The sequence below is a fragment of the Cryptotermes secundus genome, unplaced genomic scaffold (assembly GCF_002891405.2).
Source record: "Cryptotermes secundus unplaced genomic scaffold, Csec_1.0 scaffold573, whole genome shotgun sequence".
NCBI lineage: Eukaryota > Metazoa > Arthropoda > Insecta > Blattodea > Kalotermitidae > Cryptotermes > Cryptotermes secundus.
This window is the reverse complement of record NW_019738880.1, coordinates 770644-795729: the sequence shown is the minus strand read 5'-3', so window position 1 is coordinate 795729 and position 25086 is coordinate 770644. Positions and strand designations below refer to the sequence as shown.

The following is a 25086-nucleotide window of genomic DNA, read 5'->3' as shown; positions in this document are numbered from 1 at the left end:
AGAACAGAGCCCGCTTGGCTTACTCTTGGCCCTGAAGATGGAGGCCGTACGTTCATCCGAAGCACTGGTGGACTACTATGAAACTACATGGCATCGTACTCTTCACAGTCGCCTCTGTGAGAACCGTACTTTCCACACCGAACAGTGCGTGATGTAGTGAAGACAGATTCCAAAACGAATCCGCCCCACACTAATCTGAACATTTTGTTCTAACTGGAAAACTGAAACCAATAAGAAAGCTTATAAGAGCAGGATAATTGGGAGATTGGGGATGCAATAATTATACAGTATTTGGGGGGGAAAAAAAAAAGGTCTCTACAGAGAATCCAAATGCTTCAGATCACTAGAATACGAAATCAGTAATAAGCCGGAGGTTCCTGCGAGAGAAACAGGCATGCTAATAGCGGGATGTACGTACCATGACCAGCACTGCCACAAGCACGTGAACATGGCGAATTCTGTCCTCACCCCACATCACATAATATTCAAAATTCACATCTAACACTCTCAGCATAACGTCAATAAGCTAACAGAACTCTCTATTGGCCATTAAAATTAGTATAAATCATAAGCAGAACTTCAGGTCTGTAAGAATCAGAATGAACGGAAAACAGGCGTCACTGGGGTACGAGTATTGTAGAGGAGTCTGTTGGAAAGATTATGAGAAGTCACGGCTTCGACCCAGGCTGCCGTATGCAGGCAACCGTTCGACCCGGAAGATCGACCACTACTGGCAGCGGGATGGCGGTAGGACCGGGTTCCGGGAGAGTAAGGCGGGGATTGTAGCAGGGGTTAGACTTCGCGAGAGGCGCCATCAGCGGCAGGCGTTCGCGCCACCCCGCGACGCATGAAACCGCCAACTAATTTGCACATCGGACACACGTACGTTTCACACACGCCACTACGAGCAACACAGACACACGTCAATAAGTTTCCGCAAACACTAGATTCGCCATACAAATATCCTGAACTCGGGCTCTCCTCACTGAGGACTTCCGTGGTTTTCCTCAGTATCTCCATACAAATTTCGGGGTAGTGCCTCACGTTAGTCAATGACTGCTTCCTTCAATGTCCTTTCCAATTCACTGACCATTCACTAATCGCCCTACTATTCGACTGTGTAGTGTGATATACAAAACTATAATTTTTCTTATGATTCCGTATGGGTGTGAAACTTGGTCTCTGACATTAAGGGATGAACAGTGTGCTGAGGAGAATATATGGACCGAAGACAGATTAAGTGACAGGAGGCAGGAGGAAACTGCATAATGAGGAGCTTCATAACTTGTGCTCTTCTCCAAGTGTAATTAGAATGATTAAGTCAAGGAGGATGAGGTGGACAGGGCATGTAACACGAATAGAGGAGAAGAGGAACGCGTATAGGATATTGGTGGTAAAGCCAGAAGGAAAGAGACCACTGGGAAGACGAAGACGTAGGTGGGTGGAAAATATTAAAATGGATCTTAGAGAGACAGGATGGGATGGCATGGATTACACTGATCTGGGCTCAGAATAGGGACCAGTGGAGGGCTCTTGTGAACACGGTAATGAACCTTCGGGTTCCATAAAATGCTGGGAAACCCTTGAGTAGCTATACAATTGGCGGCTTCTCAAGAAGGGCTCAGCTCCACGAGTGAATAAATGACATAGACTGAGGGTGTTTGAGAACAGGGTGCTGAGGAGAATATTTGTTCCGAAGAGGGATGAAGTGACAGGAGATTGGAGAAAACTGCATAATTAGGAGCTTCATGACTTTTACTCTTCCCTAAGCACAATAAGAATGATCAAGTCAAGGAGGGTGAGATGGTCAGGACATGTAGCACGAAAGGGGAGAACAAGAATGCAGTAGGATTCCTACACGTGAATGACCAGGAAAGCCAGATCTGTTCCAGTGTACTCAAGATTTTGTTTCCGTTCTGTTCCTAAACAACCTCACGCAACTCACTCCACATGGTAGTACAGCGCCTTGTGTCCGCAGACACAAAACTGCACATGAAAGTGGCACATACACTTGCATAAAATAGGCGCAGCCATAAGCAATCCGTTATGAGTGAACAGAGGTTAAATTTGACTGAAGATTGTAGCTATGCATCACTCAAGCAGAGTAACCTCAACAATTATGGTCCCCGTCCTAACATGGGCGCCCTTCGTATCTCGCTTAGTTTGTCCAGCCACCGTGTGGCTTCGGTTATAACCTGTTGATGGAAGCTTTGAATGACCTCGTGAGATGGTTAGGTGGAAGTTAGCGCGAAGCTTAGGGAACACAGTCTGCGGGTGTTTGAGACCAGCGTGCTGACCAAAGTATTTGAACCGAAAACCGCGTAATGAGGAGCTTCATAACTCGAATTCTTCGCTGAATATAATAATCAAGCCATGAGGGGCGACACTGGGTTCGCACGTAACACGCATGGGGAAAAGAGGAATTCATATTGGGTTTTGATTGGAAGGTCAGAAGAAATCACTAGGGTGGTGTAGACGTGGGTGCTAGGATAATATTAAAATTGATCTTAGTAAAATAGAATGGGGTGATACGGTAAAAAAAAAGTAAAGGTATCCCTGTAACAGGCCGTGGAGGCCCATAGGGTTGTGAGATGTTAAGGCTCCCACATTTTCTAGATAATCGGCTCACAGATGGTGGTGAGGTTGTCAGCCTTACGCGTCGGCCGCCCATTCCATCCCAGGAAAATTACTGGTACTCATTTCTGTTAGAGGCTGAGTCGACCCCAGGGCCACAGTGTGGCTGGAAGGATTACGTCAATTGAAAAAATCCACCTCATCGAGATTCGACCCCGCGACCTTCCGACTTGTAGCATAGTGCCTCAACTAACTACGCTACCCCTTGCCCCAGGATGGGGTGATATTGGCTGGATTAATCTGGCTGAGGATAAGGACGGGTGGCGTGCTCTTGTGAACACGGAACACAACTTCGGGATTCCATAAAATATTGGGAAATTCTTGAGTAGCTGAGCGACTGGCGGCGTCTCAAGTAGACCTCAGCTCCATGCCGTGATCCATAACCACCGTTTCACCACACAGGATGTTGTATAGGCAACCCCCGTGGGGAAGGACCTGATGGTTCTTGCTGAAGACTCGTCCTGCAGCTGAATCCCAGGCGACCGACGGTTACAACAAGACGGGAACACGTGTCTGGAATCTTGCATTTAACGTGAAAACAGAGGGGTCCTTTAGAGAGACTAAGAATCACTGTTTCCTTTCGGAAATAGAAGCCACGATTTCTGTTGTTGCTACTATTGTCGAGTTAATGGAATTTAAACGCAGGTTTACGATCGCATCTTTGTATCATAAATTGTAATTAAACTTTGTACAACAGCGCATGTACGCGGCTGCAGTGGAACCTTGGGCCAACGTTACTCAACCTGTCGGACGGGCCCCAGTGATCAGACTGAGAGGTACGTGAATTCTCCAAAGCTTCCATTAATGATAAATATAAACGGTAAAGTTGTCGCCGAGCGGTCTAAAGCATGTACTGTCTTCGATCGCTCGGATGCCAGGATCGTGCATTAGAATCCCGCTCAGGGCATGGATGTTGTGCGTTTTTCTGTGTTTGTGTACAGTTAGAAGCCTTGCGACGAGCTGATCACCCGCCCAAGGAGCCCTACCGAACGTGTAAGATCTACAAAAACCAAAGTGAACGAAGAAGTTCATGGAGGTAGGCCTAGGCCCACTGGGGCTGTAGTGCCAAGGAAAAAAAAAGTTGTCGCCGTGCTTAGTTAATTCGGAGCAAGTCATGAAGGCCCATGGGGCACTGTGATACCGTTCTCTTCCCACCTGTTTTGATGTTATCGGCTCGGTCAGAAAGGCGCTATCACTATTACACCTGTTCCTCCGTTCTGATATGTAATTACGTATTTAGGCTGGGCGCCACTGCCAGTTGTGCTCACAGAACAAAGTAACGGAGGCAGGTAAGCGTGTAGGTACGTAAACAAGCTGGGTTGGGTAAGGATGCCGGAATTCGCCAAACAAGAAGAAGCTGAGTCACCCTGAAGTTATCTCACTTATGCCGTTCTTCCTTTGTATAATGAACATCCGCCACACTCGTAGGTAAATTACTTACGCCGGTCACGGTAGCTAAGCGGTCTAAGGCATGTACTGTCTTTCCTCGCTCGAAAGCCGGGATCGTGGGTTCGAATCCCTCACAAGGCATGGATATTTGGTGTGTGTGTATGCGTTTATTCTGTGTCTGTGTTGACGTTTGTTTAGGAAGAGGCCTTGCGACGAGCTGATCACCCTTCCACGGAGTCATACCGTCTGTAAAATAATCATGAAACTGAGAAATCAGCCCTGTGCTCCAAAGTGGGAGTGAGAGGAGATAAAAAAAATACAGTTTTATACTTGAATTAACAATCCACTTCACTGAATTTATATTTGTGCACCAGAATTCGGAGCGTGCAGGGGGTCACATCCGTACAGTTCGGCATGTCGAGCTCGGAGATGGCTTGCACACTCGCACGTGGGAAATTCAAAATTTCAGTTCTCCCCGCTGCGAACCTGACACATGTCATTCCATCTCTCATTGGGGAATCTGAACGAGGCAATAATGGCGCCTGCGCAGTTCTCATTCGCAGGCAAACATACCGAGTTTTTGACCTGGTTCTTTCACAGACTTTTGTAGGCGTGTCTGGTTTTCTATACCCGAACTAAAATTAATGGCCGCTCGTGTCAGAACTCCAGACTTCTTGGCGTTGCCAGAATCCAGAAATGTCCACATAAACGCCGTATTACATGTCCAAGACAATGAAATACGATGTTACAGATTTATCATAAAGTTGAATTAATATCGACATATAAAATTTTAAAGTGCGGACAATCAATTATAAATAATGTTCTCAATCACTTCATAATCGACCGCCTCTGTGGTCTAGTGGTCAGAGTTCCTGCCTACAGATCCAGAGATCCCGGGTTCGATTCTGAGAATTAGCGAGTCTGGAACGGGGTTCACTCAGCCTCGTGATGATAACTGAGGAGCTACTTGAATGGAAAAGTAGCGGCTCCGGTCTAGAAACCAGAGATTAACGGCCGTGGGGATCCGTTTCACTGACCACGCGACACCCTTTATCCGCTAAAGTTGACATTAACTTCGCCGACAACCGGCAGTCGCTCGGTCGGTATAGTTCGCTTGCGGAGTACAAGCCACGGGGTTAGTATCTACACTACATAGCGTCAAATAGTACGACTGATAAACGATGGCTTCAATAGGTTTTGCAGTGAAGTGGTCGCGGCGTATCGAAATGCCGATATCCTGGCTTTTCCTTCGAGAAACTGAGGGAAGTGCAGGAAAACAAGACAGCTTGTATTTCGACCGAGATTCGACTCGAATGCCTCCCGAATATAAACCTCAAATGTTGCCGTTACGTTAATCTACTCGTCTAAATACGTAAACACATCACATGAAGTACAAAAATCGATTCTTAAATGAAGGAGTGGGTTCGAGCAATCGCCGCTCGTCCCGCACATCAGAACTGGTGTGAGTTAGTGATACAAATGCACAGCAAGCGCCATCTCTGACAGGAATTGTGTACTATAAACACCGCCAAGGCCCTCCCCCTCCACTGCAACTATCTTCTTCTACAATAATGCGCAACAGTTCTTCAGAATGTGGATCGCGACCCCCAAGAATGGGGATAGCGGAGTTCTCAAGGATTACTCAAAAGACTGCCTCGGTAAGTCAGTCAGATTTACGACGATCGGTCAAGAGAAAACCTCACTTTTTCATTGTAGGATCTGAGGGTTTCACGGCGGTGACTATGAAGAAAACAGTCTTCTGGGATGTGGCGCAGTGTAGATATTGTGTGAACCGAAGTTTCGGAGGAATCAACTTTAGTCTATTAGCACCTGCTCACGCTGGTTCTTCGCTTGCGGATTTTCTTCTTTTTTCTTCTACCCTTAAGACGGAGGAGATACCTTTCTCCGAAACGTCGGTTAAAAAAATTAAATTCGCTTAGTGGGGGGTGGAGTCCAACCGGGTCAACTCGGCACGGCGGCCACTGATTGGCCTATTGTAGCCTGCCCCGGATGATTATGATGATGGAGAATTTGGTGGAATGAAGATTGGCAGGGGAAACCGAAGTACAGGAGAAAACCCGCCCCAGCGCCACTTTGTCCACCACAAATCCCACTTGACCAGACCCGTGATCGAACTCGGGTCGCCGCGGTGGGAAGTCAACGACTAACCGCTTGAGCTATGGTGCGGCCTAAACGTCGGTTAACACAATATCTACACGCGCGCCACATCCCAGAAGACTGCTTTCTTCTCAATTTTTCTTTTACGAGGTAATTTATTGCAAAGAGATTCTACACAGCATTGTTATTTATCAGTATTGTCCCAGTGGAACTTAATGCATGCCCTCCAGCGCTTCACTAATGTCTGGATTCCTCGTGGGGGAAAAAAAGAAGTCTAAATGGTGCCGCATCCCAGAAGACGGCATTGTTCATAGTCACGGCGGTGAAAACTTCAAATCCTAAACGTCGTTAATTTTGTCAGAGCCCTCTCTGACAAACCACACTGCAAGCAAGCAGCAAACATTAGTTACAGGAACGCGGCAACACTTTCGACCGTTGAAAATCTCGCAATACTGGATTACATAATCCCAGCTGAGTAGTTAATCTTGTTTGTGATCACGCCCAGAAGCAAAGACGACAGTCGTGGTAGCACATGCTGAAATCTCGGCCGTTTCTCTACCAGCGTACATTATTTACATAATATCAGATATTACAAATTTTAGGGTAGACTCTAATGCCAAATTTTAAGGAAATCGGCAAGTCTGTTTCCGAAATGTAACACAGAAGCGAACAGTTAATTTCTCATTATATACGTTCACCTTATGCAAGTGGCTCAGTAAGGCACAAAATTAACTATTTACGTATCACTTCATGATCCTATAATGGACAGCACGTATTTTTACCACCTCACACGTTAGCACTGCCCTTATTCTTGCAGAAGCTGATATACGGAATTAAACATACACGAGAGTCTTCAAGTGATATCAAGTCCGTGCACAGTTTTATGAAAATCAAGCATATGACTGACATTTTCATCCCGAAAATCATACAACTGTTTCAGTTTCATGAAAACCAAGCAACGAAACCACTCATATTCGTGAAAATCAAGCAACTGGCATTTTCATCCTAGAAACTATACAACTGTTTCAGTTTCATGAAAACCAAGCAACTAAACCACTCATATTCGTGAAAGTCAAGCAACTAAATCACTCATATTTGTGAAAGTCAAGCAAATGACTGGCATTTCCATCTTAGAAACTATACAACTGTTTCAGTTGTAAACAAGCATGAAAACCAAGCAACTAAACCACACGTATTCGTGAAAACCAAGCAACTAAACCACTCATATTCGTGAAAATCAAGCGACTGGCATTTTCATCCTAGAAACTATACAATTGTTTCAGTTTCGTGAAAACCAAGCAACTAAACCACACGTATTCGTGAAAACCACGCAACTAAACCACACGTATTTGTGAAAACAAAGCAACTAAACCACTCATATTCGTGAAAATCAAGTGACTGGCATTTTCATCCTAGAAACTATACAACTGTTTCAGTTGCATGAAAACCAAGCAACTAAACCACACGTATTCGTGAAACTCAAGCGATTGGCATTTCCATCCTAGAAACTATACAACTGTTTCAGCTGCATGAAAACCAAGCAACTAAACCACACGTATTCGTGAAAAGCAAGCAACTGTACCACACATGTTTATAATAAACCAAGAAACTGATTCGCATTTCATCGTGGAAACAAAGCAATCGAATCGTACCGTTTCATGAAAGCAAAGCAACTGCGTCACACGATTTCATAAAAATCAAGCGATTTCTTCGGACAGTTTCATGATCCTACAGCATCTACATTACATCTTACTGACTAAGAACTGTGCGTGGATAGCGCTACGTCGTAAATAATTTTCTAAAATTCGGTGACACCATCACAGTGGGTCGCGACCCACATTTTGTAAAACCATGGCGTATTTCATTAAGGGAAGAAGACACAAGAAAAACAGAAGTGACCGGTGGCCTTTTGCCTCCCACCGCCTTACACTCTTGTCCAATATTATAAAAATTTAATTTTCCTGCCTTCATTTGTATTCAGCGGTACGTCGCGACGTTCGAAAAGGCAAGTGAATCTCTGCTAAGTGGACAAGACGCTGACAACTTCATTAATTTCAGAAGCAGAAAGAATAACGACTTCAACGGGGGCACAAAAAAATGTATGAAAAAGAAAAACTCATTTCGTGGAACAGTTAAACTTCCGCTTATGACGCAGGGCAGTGTTGCCAGATCTTGCATGAAATAACAGAAGAGTAACACAGTCAGGTCACATGCATTCCACCGGCTCCTCCATTATTTATTAATCCTGTTATCGGATCTATAAAGATCCATAAAGATGGCTTCGTTAAATAACCAGCTTACAACACAGTGGACAGATTAGGAACTTATCTGCAAGACGACATAACGAATCGTTTTGCACACAAAAAATGGGACTCAGTGTAATGCAAACACTGTAAAGAGCGCCTATTACTGGATACACACGTTCCAACCAGTACATACATTGCACAAGCAGTCTCCGCTCTTACGAACAGCTGCGGCCCTGAAGAGAGTTCTTAAAGCGAAATTTCGTAATGCAAGTTGCTATTTCCCATACTCGCAATGTTATAACTGGGAGTTAAGGCTCCTAGACGGGACAAAAATGTAGGTTCTGGGAAGAATTAATCGCCTACTGTCCTCTGATACGACATGACTCCCGCAGAAAAACGACGCGCGCATGTAACGAGTCTTCTGTTGCGTGTGTATTCGTTGCCGTTGTAATGTTTTTACCTAGTCGTTGCCTAGCAGCGATAGGTGGATACATGTATAGACATAAAGACAGATGGAAGGGTTTTATGAAGTATCCCGTTGAGATAGCACGTGAGTAGTGTTATGGATATGAAGACCTTCCTTAAGCTTTAGTCATGCAAGATAATTTTTGGACGTCGATAGATACCGTCAAATATGAGATGCATCTCGATTTTAGAAATTTAAAAATGTGAAAAATGTGCTACTTATATTCCAGGAGATACGGTAACAGGTGGATGGCAAATGGAATCTGGAGTGCCCACACCAATTTTTTCTTCTTATTCTTCTTTTGTTCCCTCAATGCTATTATTTGCAGACAGCATGGTGCATTTGTTTCGTTCTTGGTTTATTCTTCGATCCTGAAAATAGAGGCGACATTTTCCTCCGAAACGTCGGCTGACTTTCAACGGACTACACGGCATTATATCCCCGACCTCTACAGAACAGAATATTTGTGTTTGTTAAATACGATGACTTCTATATCAATTTTAGTTAAAGAACCGAGGTATTTGTTCTCTGATCAAGCCAAGCACCGATAACAATAGGATAATGTGTAAAATGGTTACAGTTTTAACACCCCCCCCCCTTACCCCCGCACGGAACACCGCTGGGCCAGAAGCGACACTCTCGAAATCTCACGTAGCCAATTTCAAGCGCGCATGTGTAGGTCTGCCATGCAAGAACAGTGCATCGCCATGATGTAGTGCACTACTGAGTGAGGGAGCTGCAACTGTAGACACTGTATATCATGGCCGCCATTTTGTCATATCGTCTGAAATGGCCACGCGAAGAAGAAGGGGACCAATGAAAAGTGTCGCTTGTGGAACCCACACTGGTACTCAGGGGGTCGATAAATGATCGTGGAGCAATTGAGTGACGATAATCAGGGAAACCCCAGAGAAAAACGGAGAAAAGCTTCTTCCCCTGCCATAAATCTCGCATGAATTCATAAGACAAAGCTGTATGTATGTTTTTAGAAAAGAAAGCGGGCCATCCAGCTGATACAAATATCTTCTTGCAAGACATACGCTGATTCATGCAATTCTTCGTATATTATAACTTGTTGGAAGAAATATTTCTTTTAACATTTTCAGGGTTGTGATTTATGAATAATATACCGTCACGTACTTACTTATGGAGCTGAGTCCTTCTGGAGGAGTCGCCAATTCTGCAGCTACTCAAGAATTTCCCAGCATTTTATGGAACCCGAAGGTTCATCACCGTGTTCACAAGAGCCCTCCACTGGTCCCTATCCTGAGCCAGATCTGCCCAATCCATACCATCCCATCCTGTCTCTCTAAAATCCATTCTAATATTGTCCACCCACCTACGCCTTGGTCTTCCCTGTGGTCTCTGTCCTTCTGGCTTTCCCACCAATATCCTACATGCATTCCTCGTCTCCGCAATTCGTGCTACATGACCCGCCCACCTCATCCTCCTTGACTTGATCATTCTAGTTACACTTGGAGAAGAGTACACGTTATGAAGCTCCTCATTATGCAGTTTTCTCCAACCTCCTGTCACTTCATCTCTCTTCGGTCCAAATATTCTCCTCAACACCCTGTTCTCCAAACCCTCAGTCTATGTTTCTCCCTTAACGTCAGAGACCAAGTTTCATACCTAAGATCTATAAACCCTTCAAAGTTAGTACTTCTTCTACATGACACAGAAATTCAGTTCGTGTCTTACAGGAACCACATCACGTCTCCGCTACAGACACCAACCCGTTAATGCTGTTCATGGAGACGAGCGCTGTTCGCTGTGAGAACCACGTGAAACACACAAATACACACCATTAAAGCAGGCTGTACATATAGTAATCAGTAGTTTCTATAAGTCCCCTGGGATTGAACCAGACGCTCCGCGGTAGGAACACGGAGTCTAACCACGTCAGCTATGACAATTGGGACAATTACTCCGAACGTACGACAAATACAGAAATTATATGGAAGGGAAACAAACAAAATACTGGCAGAGCCGCAAACTCGACAAAGGATCTCAGCCATTTCCGCATGAAGCTATTGGAGTACTTCAACAAAAGACGCTACTAAAGCGTCCAACAGACAAAAGACAATTCGGATGAGTATTTTCTTTCGTACTTCCCACACAACGGACTGTGGGGGAATTAATGAGGTTTTGGTATGGTGAGCAGTGAAAGGGACTCAAATGGGATTCGGATTGCATTCAGGGGAGCCATTCTGCACTGTGTGGGCATGTTCTGCATTACAGCGCTACACACAGCATCTAAGGTTCATTCGTCTGGCATTATTTTTTTAATGGAACAGGTTCTGTACAGAATTTATGATTCCTTCTCTCCTCACAATGCTTCACTGGTTGCTATGGTCACCCGGAATTGCGTAATGACAATGGTAAATCTCACTTACAAAACATTCGCTTTGATGGCTGATATCTATTGTCTCATATATATTTGCCAAACACGAAGTTTCGATGGTTGATAGGCTAGCCGTCCTCAAGTGATTGCAGTGACAGTCCTTCACTAGTTTTGTACTTTTAATTAATGAGTGGTGGTGATCAAGTGATTAGCGTACAACCCTAGGATTCAAGATGTCACGGGTTCCAACCCTGCGTCTCCAATAATATTAAGAAGTTCTAGGAATAACTATAGTTCATTCGGTCAATCGGGTAAATTTCTACTGGTCTCGCCAGCAGAGTCAATCTTGGTTTCGGGTGCCGTCGGAAACAATTAAAAGTATACTTTCCTTTATAATTTACGGACTGCACAGAAGAAGAGACCAACAATTCTTATATTGTTGAGTGTACATTCGTTGCAGAGGGAGCCTGTTTACTAAGCCGTTGCTTGGGAACGAGATATAGGAAACACAAGGAAAGTAGGCCAACAAGAGAGGACCTGTTGGAGGCGGTGTTCTCTCTGCCTATGCAGAGGGTGTAGATCAGTAGATTACAGCAGTGAGAGTTAGTGTGAATAGCTTAGAGCCACTCAGAAGTGCCACTCATTCAAATCGTATAGAAGACACCTCAAGATGGTGTGCGTGTTGCGAAAGACGGCTCTCGCTACGAAACACGGTGGCGGGCTGTGCTCTTCTGTCGATGAAAGGTAGGGTAAAAAGGTAAAGCTGTCCCCGTGCTTAACTAATTAAGCACTATGCCATGAAGGTGTATGGATGTACATTTTCTTGAACTCGGCACTAGCTAGAGATGAGTGGTCAGCTTCACGCCCTGGCCGCTTTATCCCCCCAGGGGAAAATCCCCCGGTGCCCACTGGATAGGGCAGGCCCCAGAGCCTGTCTGGACGACGTGGAGAAGAGAAAATTCTTAACCCTACCGTGACTCAAACTCCAACCCCTCGGTCGCCCAGCCCATAGCCTGCCGCTATAACGACTGCGCTATTCCTACTTCTTCGATGAAATGTATTAAATATTAATAGTGGACCATCCAGACGCAAAGCAGGAAACAGATTTAGTTCGAATTTCAACTTCTCTAGTCCAAATACGGGAAGGTTGTTTCATACTTCGCTCAAAGTTAATAGAAATGGCTCCATGTGGAAACAGCTGACGGACAGGGCCCAAACAGAGAGGAACATCCTCTGCAAACATATGGATGGATGGTCAGGCGCTGTTTACTGGTATGCTGTGCCTCTATGCATCAACATACAAGGAAATAAGAGACGGTCTACAACCGAACAAGGAAGCCACACTGCAACCCGAACAAAACAAACGTCGAGAAGGAAAACTGTTCTGAAGATGACAGCTGTACCCAAAAGAAGAATCCGCCTCCGGATCAGCAATAACCACTTCCGGTGCCCANCGAACAAGGAAGCCACACTGCAACCCGAACAAAACAAACGTCGAGAGAGGGAGAACTGTTCTGAAGATGACAGCTGTACCCAAAAGAAGAAGAATCCGCCTCCGGATCAGCAATGACCACTTCCGGTGCCCTCGGAAGATGTGGAGTTGAGCAGCGAGGGAGGCCCCTTTGTAATATCAGGAGCTAGTGACGATCTGACCAAGGGTAGGCCACCCACACCCCAATCGTTTTAACGTCGAAAGCCAACTTAATTAGTCTCCAAATAGAAATAAAAAAAAAGGTTTCTTGAGCGGGGAGTTCTTCCGGGCTACAATGCCGTACCACAGTTTCTCACTGGGAGAGGCCTGTATTACATTAAAATGGCCATGACGCATACCTCTGAGACTTCAACTGTGAGTCATTAGATTCTTTCCATATCCTTAAGCACAGTGTCACGCATGCGTACACGTGGCGTGGCGTACAGCCAGGACGCTGCAGACATATTTACCTCCTTGGAACAGGTCCCCCGATATCCACTGAGTATGAGGCTGTGGCAGTGAAAGAGAAATTATAATTCGAAGCGGTTGAAAGAGGGGACAATCTGGCTGGAAGTGTTAACCAAACACGCAGTAACATCTGATGACCAAGAGAACTGAGGCTACAAGCAGGGACTGTGAAGGAACACTTCAACGAACGCCGGTGTAATACCGCCAGAACATTCTACGTCACGAGTAAAGCACTTTTTATGAAAGTACGTGTATATCTGCTCTGCTCTGTACTCTTCTCCAAGTATAATTAGAATGATCAAGTCAAGGAGGATGAGGTGGACAGGGCATGTAGCACGAATGGGAGAAAGGAATGCATATAGGATATTAATGGGAAAGCCAGAAGGAAAAGACCACTGGGAAGGCCAAGGCGTAGGTGGGTGGACAATATTAAAATATATCTTAGAGATATAGGTAGGGATGGTATGGATTGGATTGATCTGGCGCAGGATAGGGACCAGTGGAGGGCTCTTGTGAACACGGTAAATTCTGGGAAATTCTTGAATAACTGCAGATTTGGCTTCTCCTAAAGAAGGGCTCAGCTCCATAAGTAAGCAAGCAATATCTCCTCTGCTGACATATAATTAAACAGCAAACTGCAACCTGTTTGACTTGCCCTTACTGCAAATTCCATGAGCCCGGCGGGAATTCCTAGCCTCGTAATGAGGTAATACTTTCACTCCGATGGCCTCAAGGTGCAGTGCGTCCACCTGTGTTAACTAAACAGGGGCACACGGATACTTCGAACTGAACTGTTACCTCAGAAGCTTGCCAAACCACTGTCTGCTGCTGAATACCGAACAATAACGAAATCCGTCCGACCAGTAACGTCAAGGTCGATTTCGTGTTTAGGCCCCTAATGCGTACAACACTATTTTCCTTAAAATACAAGCTATACATTTTGATTTATGGATCTGGCTATGATGAAGTAAAAAAATTAAAATAACTAACTAAAGAACGCCATGAAATGTTGTTAGCCGCTCAGATGGACAAGAAATTCTTCGAGTTTTGCGAAGTTTCATTACCGTGCTCACAAGAAGCCACCAATGGTCCGTCTCCTAAGCCTAATAACTTCAGTACGTCAATGAAGAATGTCGTCTTCTGGGATGTGGCGCCGTGTAGATATTGTGTAAACCGACGTTTCGCCTCCATCTTCAGGATATAAAAAAACCGCGAGAGGAACTAGCGGGAGCAGCAGTCTAGGCTTCGCTGAAAGGAAACGGTGCAGGAAGAGAAACGGTTTTAGCGAGAAAGGCTGCAATAGAACATATGAAAGACTAGTCCTTACAGTTGATGTCACTTACCTGTCGTGAAAAGGCGAGGGCGGAGGTCGCGGGGAGTTGCCACGTGACTGAGGGACATCCTGCAAGTCCCGGCTGCTAGGGGCAACAGACCCTCCCGCGGGTCCTCGCTGGGCCGGGTGGCTGCAACCAGACAAACATGCTCTTAATCAATTAAACCTCAGAGCCAGTGCCCAAGTCTGACACCTCAATTTTAATATCTCAGCTAGAACTACAGAAACTGCAAGACGTGACAGCAGAACTTAACATAACTTTCTGTTGGCAGCCCTGTTACACCCAGCTGGACAGCGCAGAATGTGCCCAGTTCCACATTTCATCTTAACACACTACTAACAAACAAAAAACAAAACTCCGTGGCCTGTAGTCCGCAAGCGAACTATACCGACCGAGCGACCGCCGCTTGTCGGCGAAGTTAATGCCAACTTTAGCGGATAGAGGCTGACGCGTGGTCAGCGTAACGGATCCCCACGGCCGTTAATTTCGGGTTTCTAGACCGGAACCGCTACTTTTCCATGCAAGTAGCTCCTCAATTATCCTCAGGAGGCTGAGTGGACCCCGTTCCAGACGCACTACTTCTCAGAAAATCTGGTAGCGCCGGGAATCAACCTCTGGATCTGTAGCCAGGAACTCTGACCATAATTCAGGACATACCGCCCGAATTATGAATCATCTCATTCCTGCTGGTACACGTGTACATCCATGCTGTTATGTTTCTCACTTCTGTTCGTGGAGGGAAGTCCCAGTTCGAATGTCATCCCTGATACCGACTGTTCTATGGGCTAAGAACCTACAGCTAAATGCCGGGGTAGCGCTTTAAATAAGGCCAAGGCCGAATCCTTTCACTTCGTTTAAAATTCACTAACATCCATACAGAGCCGGGATAGCTCAGTCGGTATGGCGACGGACTACGGGCTGGACGACCAAGGGGTCAGAGGTTTCCTCTTCCCCACAGCGTCCAGCCCGGCTATGACGGCAACCCAGCCTCTCGGACTTTGACATATTTGGAACAGTACTTGGTATTCATATTATATACTGGTCCTTCCATCACATTACAATGCTAACTGCAGGCAGTGTGTAGGTGTGTATACACTTCTTTGTCGCCACACAATGGCACAATCACTGTAAATGCACATAATTTACTTCTCTCTCTTCTTCGTGATAGCTTCGATTTTTATTTAATTATTATTATACTGGGGGCACGCGGTGGCGTAGTTGGTTCAGGCACTATGCTACAAGCGGCAAGGTTGCGAATTCGAGTCCCGATGAGTTGGATCTTTCTTTTTCAATTGACCTAATCCTTCCAGCCGCACTATAGCACTAGGGTCGACTCAGCCTCTTAACAGTAATGAGTACGATGAATCTTCCTGGGGGGTAAAGGGCGGTAAAAGCGTAAGGCTGACAACCTGTCATCTGTGAGCCGATTGTTTAGAGAAAATGTGGGAGCCTCGACGTCTCACAGCCATATGGGCCTCTACGGCCTGTTACAGGGACATCTTTGCCTTTTTTTATTTTATTTTGGAGGGAAATTATTTAACGGCCATTTCAGTATGGAGAATACATACGGGGTAGTATGGGGGGTTATGGCGACTAACGAATGCAGTGCTACGCACTCGTTAGTGAGATTCAGTACTGCATATTAAGTAGTTTAGGTTCGCATCTATATGTAGGCAGATAGTTAGACTGGTAGCTGGAACTCAATTATGTAGGTAGGCCGGTACTTATTTCGATACTTGGTTGCTTCTTCGTAAGTTGCACGGCTGATTAATTAGTTGGTCAGTCTGTCTGAGTGAACTTGTTAGTCGGCTGGGTAATTCGTCAGTTTATTAGTATCGTTAATCAGTGAGTTGGTCACTTAGCTAACTGATATACCTCATTACCCGAAACCTGTGTTACGTTTAATAAATGCATTACTCTGTTACCTGCAGAATAATATGCTGGCCCGTAAAAGTCAGAAAATTTTACCATGCTAGCATGCTACCTGTCATAGTTACCGGGACCCCCTGAGTGCGCGACCCACATGTTACAAAATATAACACAAATGATGAAGTGGCTCACACAGGGTCAATTAGTTTCTTAGAGTCTCGCCTGCAACACTAACGTTCTGCAATATTTATTAAAAGATATTCACTTTAAAATTTAAACTTTTGAAGTGAGACTATAAAAAATCTAGGCGAAAATGGCAACAGGATGCCACAATATTAACCTCATACAGAAACAATAAAGAAACTGGGAACACACCACAAGTTAGCACGATACCTGTACTGCTTGTCGGGCTGTCCAGAGTGCGCGACCCACATATTACAAATCATAAAGCAAGAAATTAAATCCCCGCAAAGGACCATTGCATTACGGCCACGGAAACAAGCCAAATGGATGATGGGACTTCCCTTCCCTCAGTGCCCTCTTGTAGCTCTGCTCAATCCCATGCGTTAACCAGCCCCAGGAGTGTTGCAGCTGACGAAGGTTATCACGTGGTTAGACTGCCAGCATTCCTACGAACAGGAATGGCTAGACGCGTGTAATACACGGACATGTAACAGCTCAAGGCAACCAGCGTGCTAAGTATAGCAGTAAGGCTTCTTGCCTGCGTTCTAGGGGAGCCCGGCTCGAATACTGGCTGGGGCATCGCCTTGCCTGAGATCTCTATAACTTTCTCAATCCCTACAGGAAAACACAGAAACTACATCTCAAATTAGGCCACTACAGTCCTTCGAGTTCATTATCCGCTAATCACCCTACCAATCGACGCCTATATACGGTCTGGGCTACTTACAACGCCGTTAAATGATCATAGTAAATAATTACACAAAATTTAGAGGGAGATATGGAGGGAGTAGATTAGCGGGACTACCTTCCGCGGCCTCAGTGTACGAGCTGTAGCCGGAACAAAGGGATTCAGGCAATCAAACAAACAAAGTGGCTTTATTCCTCATGCGAATTATACCGACCGAGCGACCGCAGCTTGTCGGCGAAGTTAGTGCCAACTTTGGCGGATAGAGAGTGTCGCGTGGTCAGCGCAACGGATTACCGCGGCCGTTAGACCGGAAACGGTACTTTCCATTGAACCCGGGGCCTCTGGATCTGTAGTCATGAACTCTGACCACGACACCACAGAGGCGGCCCAATAGGAGATCAGAATGTTGATACGGACTTGCAATTTCTAAAGCATAATACAGCAAGAGGTTGACACAACGGCATCACAAACACGCAGTTTGTTATAGACAAACATCGGCATGTTTAACAGCCGCTCCGGCAACAGAGAACATTAATTCGCCGAGCGCGTGCAAGTCACGAAGAAGAAGCGAGAGGACTGACGTGCAGAAACAAACAACTAATATAATTCGAGGTTCTCACGGCCATTTCCGTTAAAAAATGCGGTACCCTGTTGGGATGTAACGCTGTGTAGTCGGAAAGCCCGACGTTTCGGAGGAACATACCATATCAGCATTGAGATTCAGTGAATTCTGTATTTAAAAAAAAAAAGTAAAACTATCACTATTCACGCCTATTTCCACCAACACGAAACTGCGTGCCAAACTACCCCATTAATTTCGTTTTCACATTTACATCCCTTTAACTTTCGTATTCTCGAGACAATGCAAAAGCACTCCGATATGGCACATTCACGTCCATATGCAACTGTACAGTTGGTCTTTGATTAACACATCTTTGAGGGCACATCTTACCTTAAGCACGCAACTTCATAGAAGAGCAGTCAGTCCTGCGTTTTGAACGAGGTCGCCGGAATGGCTATTTTTGTTTCCCGCCGTATGTTTCAATTAATAATCTAGTTAACTTCCTAATGATTATATATAACGAAAGATCGAGAAAAGCGAAGGCGGAACGTAAGTTCTAGACACAGCACAAACCATCGCTTCACTGCCACATCGAGGTTCCAACTTACCTGGTGAGGGTCGGCATTTAAGGCAACACAACCACAAATTATCAACACAAAAAAAGGGGGGCGGAGTCGTTTCGGCGCAAAAAATAACCACTACTTAGCACACACTGCCGATGGATTAACAGAGATACCTCGGACATAACGACGTGGAGAGGTTATGTGGTTATCTCCCTCCCGTCTCTTATCTCGAACCAAGAGCACCCACGAGATATGCTATCTCAATAGGCCGAGTGATCTGCCGTGCTGATAATGCTCGTGCAACGGCCAAGACAAGGGATTTCACAGATTTCTCTGTGCTGTACAAGAAGTTTCATACGAGGTGCTATCGGAAAGTTCCAGGACTAGGTATATAAAAAAAGCTGGCTTAACTTACTGAATTCTGTCTGCCATTTGCATCAAAATAATCTCCTTGGCAACGTATACAGCGACAATACCGTATTTTCCACGCTCCGAAAGCACCATGGAAGCCATTTTCCTTGATGCTGTCGAGTGCCGCTTGCGGTTCTGTTTGGATGTCAGACACTGTTTCAAAACATCGTCTCTTCAGTCTCATTTTCAGTTTGGGAAACAGAGCGAAATCAGAGGGGGCTAAGTCCGGCGAGTAGGGAGGATGGGGAACGATAACCATGTTGTTGTTAGTCACAAACTCTGCGGTTTCAGGGACGTGTGGGCGGGCGCGTTATTACGATGAAGGAGCCAAGTTGTGGATGCGCCGAAGTTTCTGTTCTTTTTGTCGCAACACTTTCTCTCGTGCGTCTCAAAACGTCACAGTGAAAGTCAGAGTTGACCGTACTGTTAGGAGGAACAAATTCACGGTGAACGATCTCCAGTTTTTTCCTATATTTCCTGTTATTCTGCTGGCATTTGGTCGCCCTGAACATTCGTCATCTTCAACTGACATTCGACCGGCCTTGAAACGTGAATGCCATCCAAACCCCGCTGTCCGGCTTAAAGAATGTTCTCCAAAAGCCTCAGAAAACATTTCAAGGGATTTGGTAGCGGATTTACCGAGATTCACGCAAAACTTGATGCAGACACGTCACTCGATTTTACCATCCATCGCAGGCAAAACGGAACACGAAGTCGAAAAAGCACTTGTATAAAAACAACGCGTGTTCACAGTACGGTGTAATGTGGCAGATAGACTTCGCCTCAGAGGTCGGAAATTAAACAAGCTACACATCAGAAGCACCAGTAAGACGCGCCGCCACCCGGGACCACTTTGGCTAGACTGCAATCCTGAAAGAATGACCTGGCAAGGAGACAGCTGTCCAGCCTGTAGCCAGCACCTATGCCGACTGAGCAATCCTGGTTATTTTATATTTTTCTTTATGATTAATTAATTAGTATCTTACCATAAAAAGTAAAGGTAAAGATTCCCCTGTGCTTAACGAATTAAGCACTACGCCATGAAGGCGTATGGGGGAGTAGAGATCTACAATTTCTTGACCTCGGCATTAAACGGAGGCGAGTGGTCACCTTCAAGCCCTGGCCGCTTTAGCGCCCGGGAGAAAGAGTCGCCCGTACTCATTGGATAGGAGGCTGGGTGAAACCCAAAGCCGGTCGGGACGACTTGAAGAAGAGAAAATTCTTGACCCTACCGGGACTAGAATTCCGATCCCTCATTTGTTCAGCCTGCAGCCAGTCGCTATACCGACTATGCTATCTCGGCTCCAGTAACATTCCATAACTGCGAGTAAAAATCCAGATTTTTAAAATGAAAATTCTGTTTAATTTTCACTATTCGATGATTAATTTTTCCCCTTCTTGCTCCCACTTTGGAGCACAGGGCTTATTTCTCAGCTTCTTGATCATTTTATAGATGGCAGGACTCCTTGGACGGGTGATCAGCTCGCCGCAAGGCCTCTACCTAAGCATAGGACAACACAAATACAGAAAATCGCACACACACACCAAACATCCATGCCCTGAATGGGATTCGAAGCCATAATCCCGGCTTCCGAGCGAGCAAAGACAGTACATGCCTTAGACCACTTGGCTACCGTGACCGGCAAAAATGATTAATGTAGACAAATACTGAAACATAATCGCTCTGTTCCTTTTAATATCTCGATTAAAAAATCTACCAGATGCTTCCGGAAGATATGATTAAATGCAACTAGACGGACTATTTCCGCTGAATTTGTCATTAAAATTTCATCTTTTCTCGTGGCCTCAGACCTCACCCTGGTTACGTTCTGCCTGAATAAGCCGTATCGGTACGTCTCAAGCAGCTTCTATGCTACAGGTTTGTATGCGCTCGGCACGGAATGTGGGTTGATTCACAGGTCGACTATATGTTCGCAGATTGTGCGCTTTATCGCATGATTCGCCGAGCAGAAAAAAGAGAACACATCTGTTAGCACTTTCCTGTGAGGTCAATTTCGATGTCGCACTGGAGGAAAAGAAACCATCGACCGCTCCCCTTCACTGAGCAAAAACGAGTTTAGCTGCGAAGCGAAAGCTCTGCTTTATACTGTAACAGTAGCTGTTTGTTCCTTACACGAAATCCCAACTCTGAGCCTCTTTCAGGCGCTGAGTTCAGAACTGTGCTCTGTGGAACCCCGTGGCTCTGTCCTCACTGTTGCATTCACCAGTCTAAATGCAGTTCTCTTTCAAATCGCTGTGCCTAATTTGAAGTTGTCGTTCATCGAAAGGTTCTTAACCCGCTGTCTCTTCCTACGTGGCTGAGTCTGTTAATTGGCCACGAAAATCCGATCCTTATGGACGGCATTCTCCTGAAGGGACCAAGACCACAAAAAAAAATTACGTGACTTTGGTCTGTGACCTGGCCGGGGTTCGAACTGAGCATCTCCCCTTTAAATAGGCACTGCCAACATAATGAAAATTACCGGGCTCCGCGGAGCAGGGCCGTTCTCAAGAGGTCAATAACAACTCACAGTCTCAACAAATTTGTAAACACCGTACATACGCCATTGTTCAAGTACAGTCGGGCTTATCTTGTGCAATACATGTAGTACTTGAAGATGCATCACGTTTGCTGGTCTATGTGACGTTGTCGGACAACGGACGACACCACAAAGACGGCATTAAAATTACCTACATGGATGTCCAAAGGGATTGGAAAACAAGCTGTCCAACACACGAAACGGACAATTCGTTACATCTTTCAACACCGAAGTTATTAACTGCTAGGAGCTATTTCATGGAAATAGCGGCTCCGGTCTAGAAAACCGAGATTAACGACCGTGGGGATCCGTTGCGCTGACCACGCGACACCCTCTGGCCGCTCGACCCATCGCTACACCGACTGAGCTATTCTGGCTCTTCCGAGGATCTACATCCCCTTCATCAGCAATGGGGTTTCTAACTCACAGAGAAGTTCTGTATGTTATGACACATTCTGCAGGGGTTTCCATAAGGTTTCAGTCAAGTATTCAGGTTTTACTCCACAGATGGAGCTAGTGGTAGATACTATGTTTTCACAATTCTCCCCCCCCCCCATTTCTTTGCATTGGTGCNCCCCCCCCCCCCCCATTTCTTTGCATTGGTACTTGATGCACCTGGTTTTATTGGCTAGGTTTGTAGCATAAATTTCTACATCTTTTTCTATCCTAGTTCCACGCATGTGCGTGCTCTGTCACAATTTTTATTGTATATTTTCTTGTTACCTCCCGCCTAATTAGCCTGATCTCAGGTGATTAAATATCTGTGTAAATCTGACAGGGGTTGTCCAGTGATCAAGATCAGCTCTTTCAAAGGGGCCAAACTGAGTAGGTGTTTTACCCCCTCATCTGAGGATGGAAACAGATCCAGTTTTGAAATGTAGTATTTTCTATTTTGTAGAATACTGGACGATGGAAAAAGTCCAAAACCCCAGCAATTCTGTATTATACACCATCATCAGAATCCTTTAGAATCTAGAAGTAATATTGCTGCATCCAATGGAAAGTGTGCGATTCTTGATAGTCCACTCTGTGAAACAGTGCTCAACATACTGAAACTTTATTCTGGGGTTAGAACAGCCACGATTGTTGTATCGATGTATTGTTAGCTTTCATTCCTGATGTCGTCATTGCAGTCACTCCACCCTTACTTTCCAGCCGCCACCTGCTGCAGGTGGTGGCCCTAGAAAGAAAAAAACTGCCTTTCAGCATATCCATACATAGCAGAGATAAACCGAAGTAACTGTCCTCCCTGACTGGAAACTGAGTAAGAGCATGATCTAGGTGGGCAGGGCCAGGTACAAGTAGCAGGTGCAAGATTGAGCCCTGCGTACACTCTGCTTCTGAGAAACAAGGAAATGACTCAGGAAGTTACCAACCCTGTCATCCAGTAGTGTCGCTACTGTCATTAAAGCAAAACGCGCGAATTTCGCATCATAATACCTGAACAGTATTTTATATGTGCCTTGCTGGCTCTTTGTCTGAACACAAAGGACGTTTCAACATTCGCTCCTGATGGTTATTATAAAACGTGCGTTTTAAATTACTGGCACTTCGCCAAGCGTTTTCATCCATGTTACCTCAAAACATCGCCAAAGTCACGAAAGCCATTTTCTTCAGATCCATCTGGAAGAAATAAACATGTATATTTATATGCAACACGATGTATGTGCAAAGACAGGCAGAGCTTCTTTTTGTCGGGTTTCGAGTCTCTACACACGCTATCTCAGACATCTCTTCGTACAAAATTAAATTGGAAACGAACAAGAGTTTGAGATTTCAAACAAAGGCACACACAACACAGACTCTTACAGCGAGAGCACACCAAGGAAACGGGCAACCGCAGTTTTCGAGAATAGTTTATCAGCCTGCTTTGGACAAATGTTACTGAATGGAGCAGCGCAAACTGAGGAAACTGAGTTGTGACTCTGTGACTCAGTCTGCAGCCACCTTCTCACGCTGGTTCCTCGCTCGCGGACTTTCATACCCTGAAGATGGAGGCGATAACTTCCTCCGAAAAGTCGGTTTACACAATATCTACACGGCGCCATATCTCAGAAGACGGCATTCTTCATAGTCACCGCCGTGAAAACCTCAGATCTTACAAACATTATTATTTTCTGGTCCAGACTATACGGCGTCACATCACAAAATATTTTTCAGTAACCGTCGAGTGAACGTAAAAATTTTACAACAGCAAATACTTCTCCCTTTATATTTATCTGTTTATTTATTTTCTCCTCCTTTATCTTTGCTTCACTTCCCTCTGTAGTTGTTCTTACGACTGGAAACTGCAACACTTCACCATTCTCCCATCCCACTGGGGCGAGATACCGCAATGAGTGTTTTTCAACTATGAACTTCCCGTGGCTATGTCCTACCGGCAACTGACTCGCAACTGCTCTGAACTAACTTGCTTCTGAATTCACTTCTCTTATAAACACTCTGCACATACCCCACGGAAAACACGGTATACTGCTGATGACGTCACCGCGTTGCATAGCACGGTCCGACACGCGGAAATGTGTTTACCGAGCCGTTGCCTGCAATACTGTGAACAAATCTGTTACAAACAAACTCCGTGATTTTGGTCCGCAAGCGAACTATACCGATCGAGTAACCGCCGCTTGTCGGCGAAGTTTAGTGCCAACTTTAGCGGACGGAGGGTGTCACATGGTCAGCGCAACGGTTCCCCAAGGCCGTTAATTTCGGTTTTCTAGACCGGAGCCGCTATTTCCTTGCAATAGCTCCTCAGTTATCCTCACGAGGCTGAGTGGACCCCGTTCCAGACCCACTAGTTCTCAGAAAATCTGTTAGCGCCGGGAATCTAACCCGGGACCTCTAGATCTGTAGCCAGGAACGCTGACCACTAGACCACAGAGGCAGTCCACCAAATCTGTTGCAGCATCATAAAATACACACTGCATCTCAATTACAGCGACCAACAGAGTAAAGTTTCTTACAGAAATATTTTATTCTTATTCCATAATTGAAGGAAACAAAAAATGTACTTTGTTGGAAAAATTAAGGGACACCCCGCTCCTTCAACCTATTTCGCAGTGACTGAGCTATTCTTATTCACTTGAACAGANCAAGCGAACTATACCGATCGAGTGACCGTCGCTTGTCGGCGAAGTTTAATGCCAACTTTAGCGGACGGAGTGTGTCGCGTGGTCTGCGCAACGAATCCCCACGGTCGTTTAATTCGGTTTTCTAGACCGGAGCCGTTATTTCCTTGAAATAGCTCCTCAATTATCATCATGAGGCTCAGTGGACCCCGTTCCAGACCCACTACTTCTCAGAAAATCTGGTAGCGCCGGGAATCTAACCCGGGACCTCTAGATCTGTAGCCAGGAACGCTGACCACTAGACCACAGAGGCAGTCCACCAAATCTGTTACAGCATCATAAAATACACACTACATCTCAATTACAGCGACCGACAGAGTAAAGTTGTTACAGAAATATTTTCTTCTTATTCCATAATTGAAGGAAACAAAAAATGTACTTCGTGGGAAAACTTCAGGGACACCCCACTCCTTCAACCTATTCACTTGAACAGCCAGACCTCACTTTACGGAAATTCGTATTAGGAAATATCGCATATACGAACTTTTATAACGAAGTGGGAACTCCAAACTTGGATTGCCATCTGAACTCAATCCCGATCATTAGAAATCCCTTCCGAATAAATCGAACATGGAAGCAAACAAATGCAACACCGTCCACTCGTTTCTGGGCTGCGGCCGCCAACGTGCAGACATACCAGAGGAGTTTCAGAGAAGTGCCGACGCAAGCATTACG

At 45.3% G+C, this 25086-nt stretch overlaps 1 protein-coding gene across 1 annotated transcript in view; it reads right to left on the bottom strand.

The window, feature by feature from the left end:
- Window positions 1-25086, bottom strand: part of LOC111871195 — a 206130-nt gene that overhangs the window by 135425 nt on the left and 45619 nt on the right. The window contains exon 2 of the mRNA XM_033754152.1: window positions 14480-14599. Coding sequence (XP_033610043.1) covers window positions 14480-14599 — 120 coding nt within the window. The remainder of the gene's footprint in view (window positions 1-14479; window positions 14600-25086) is intronic.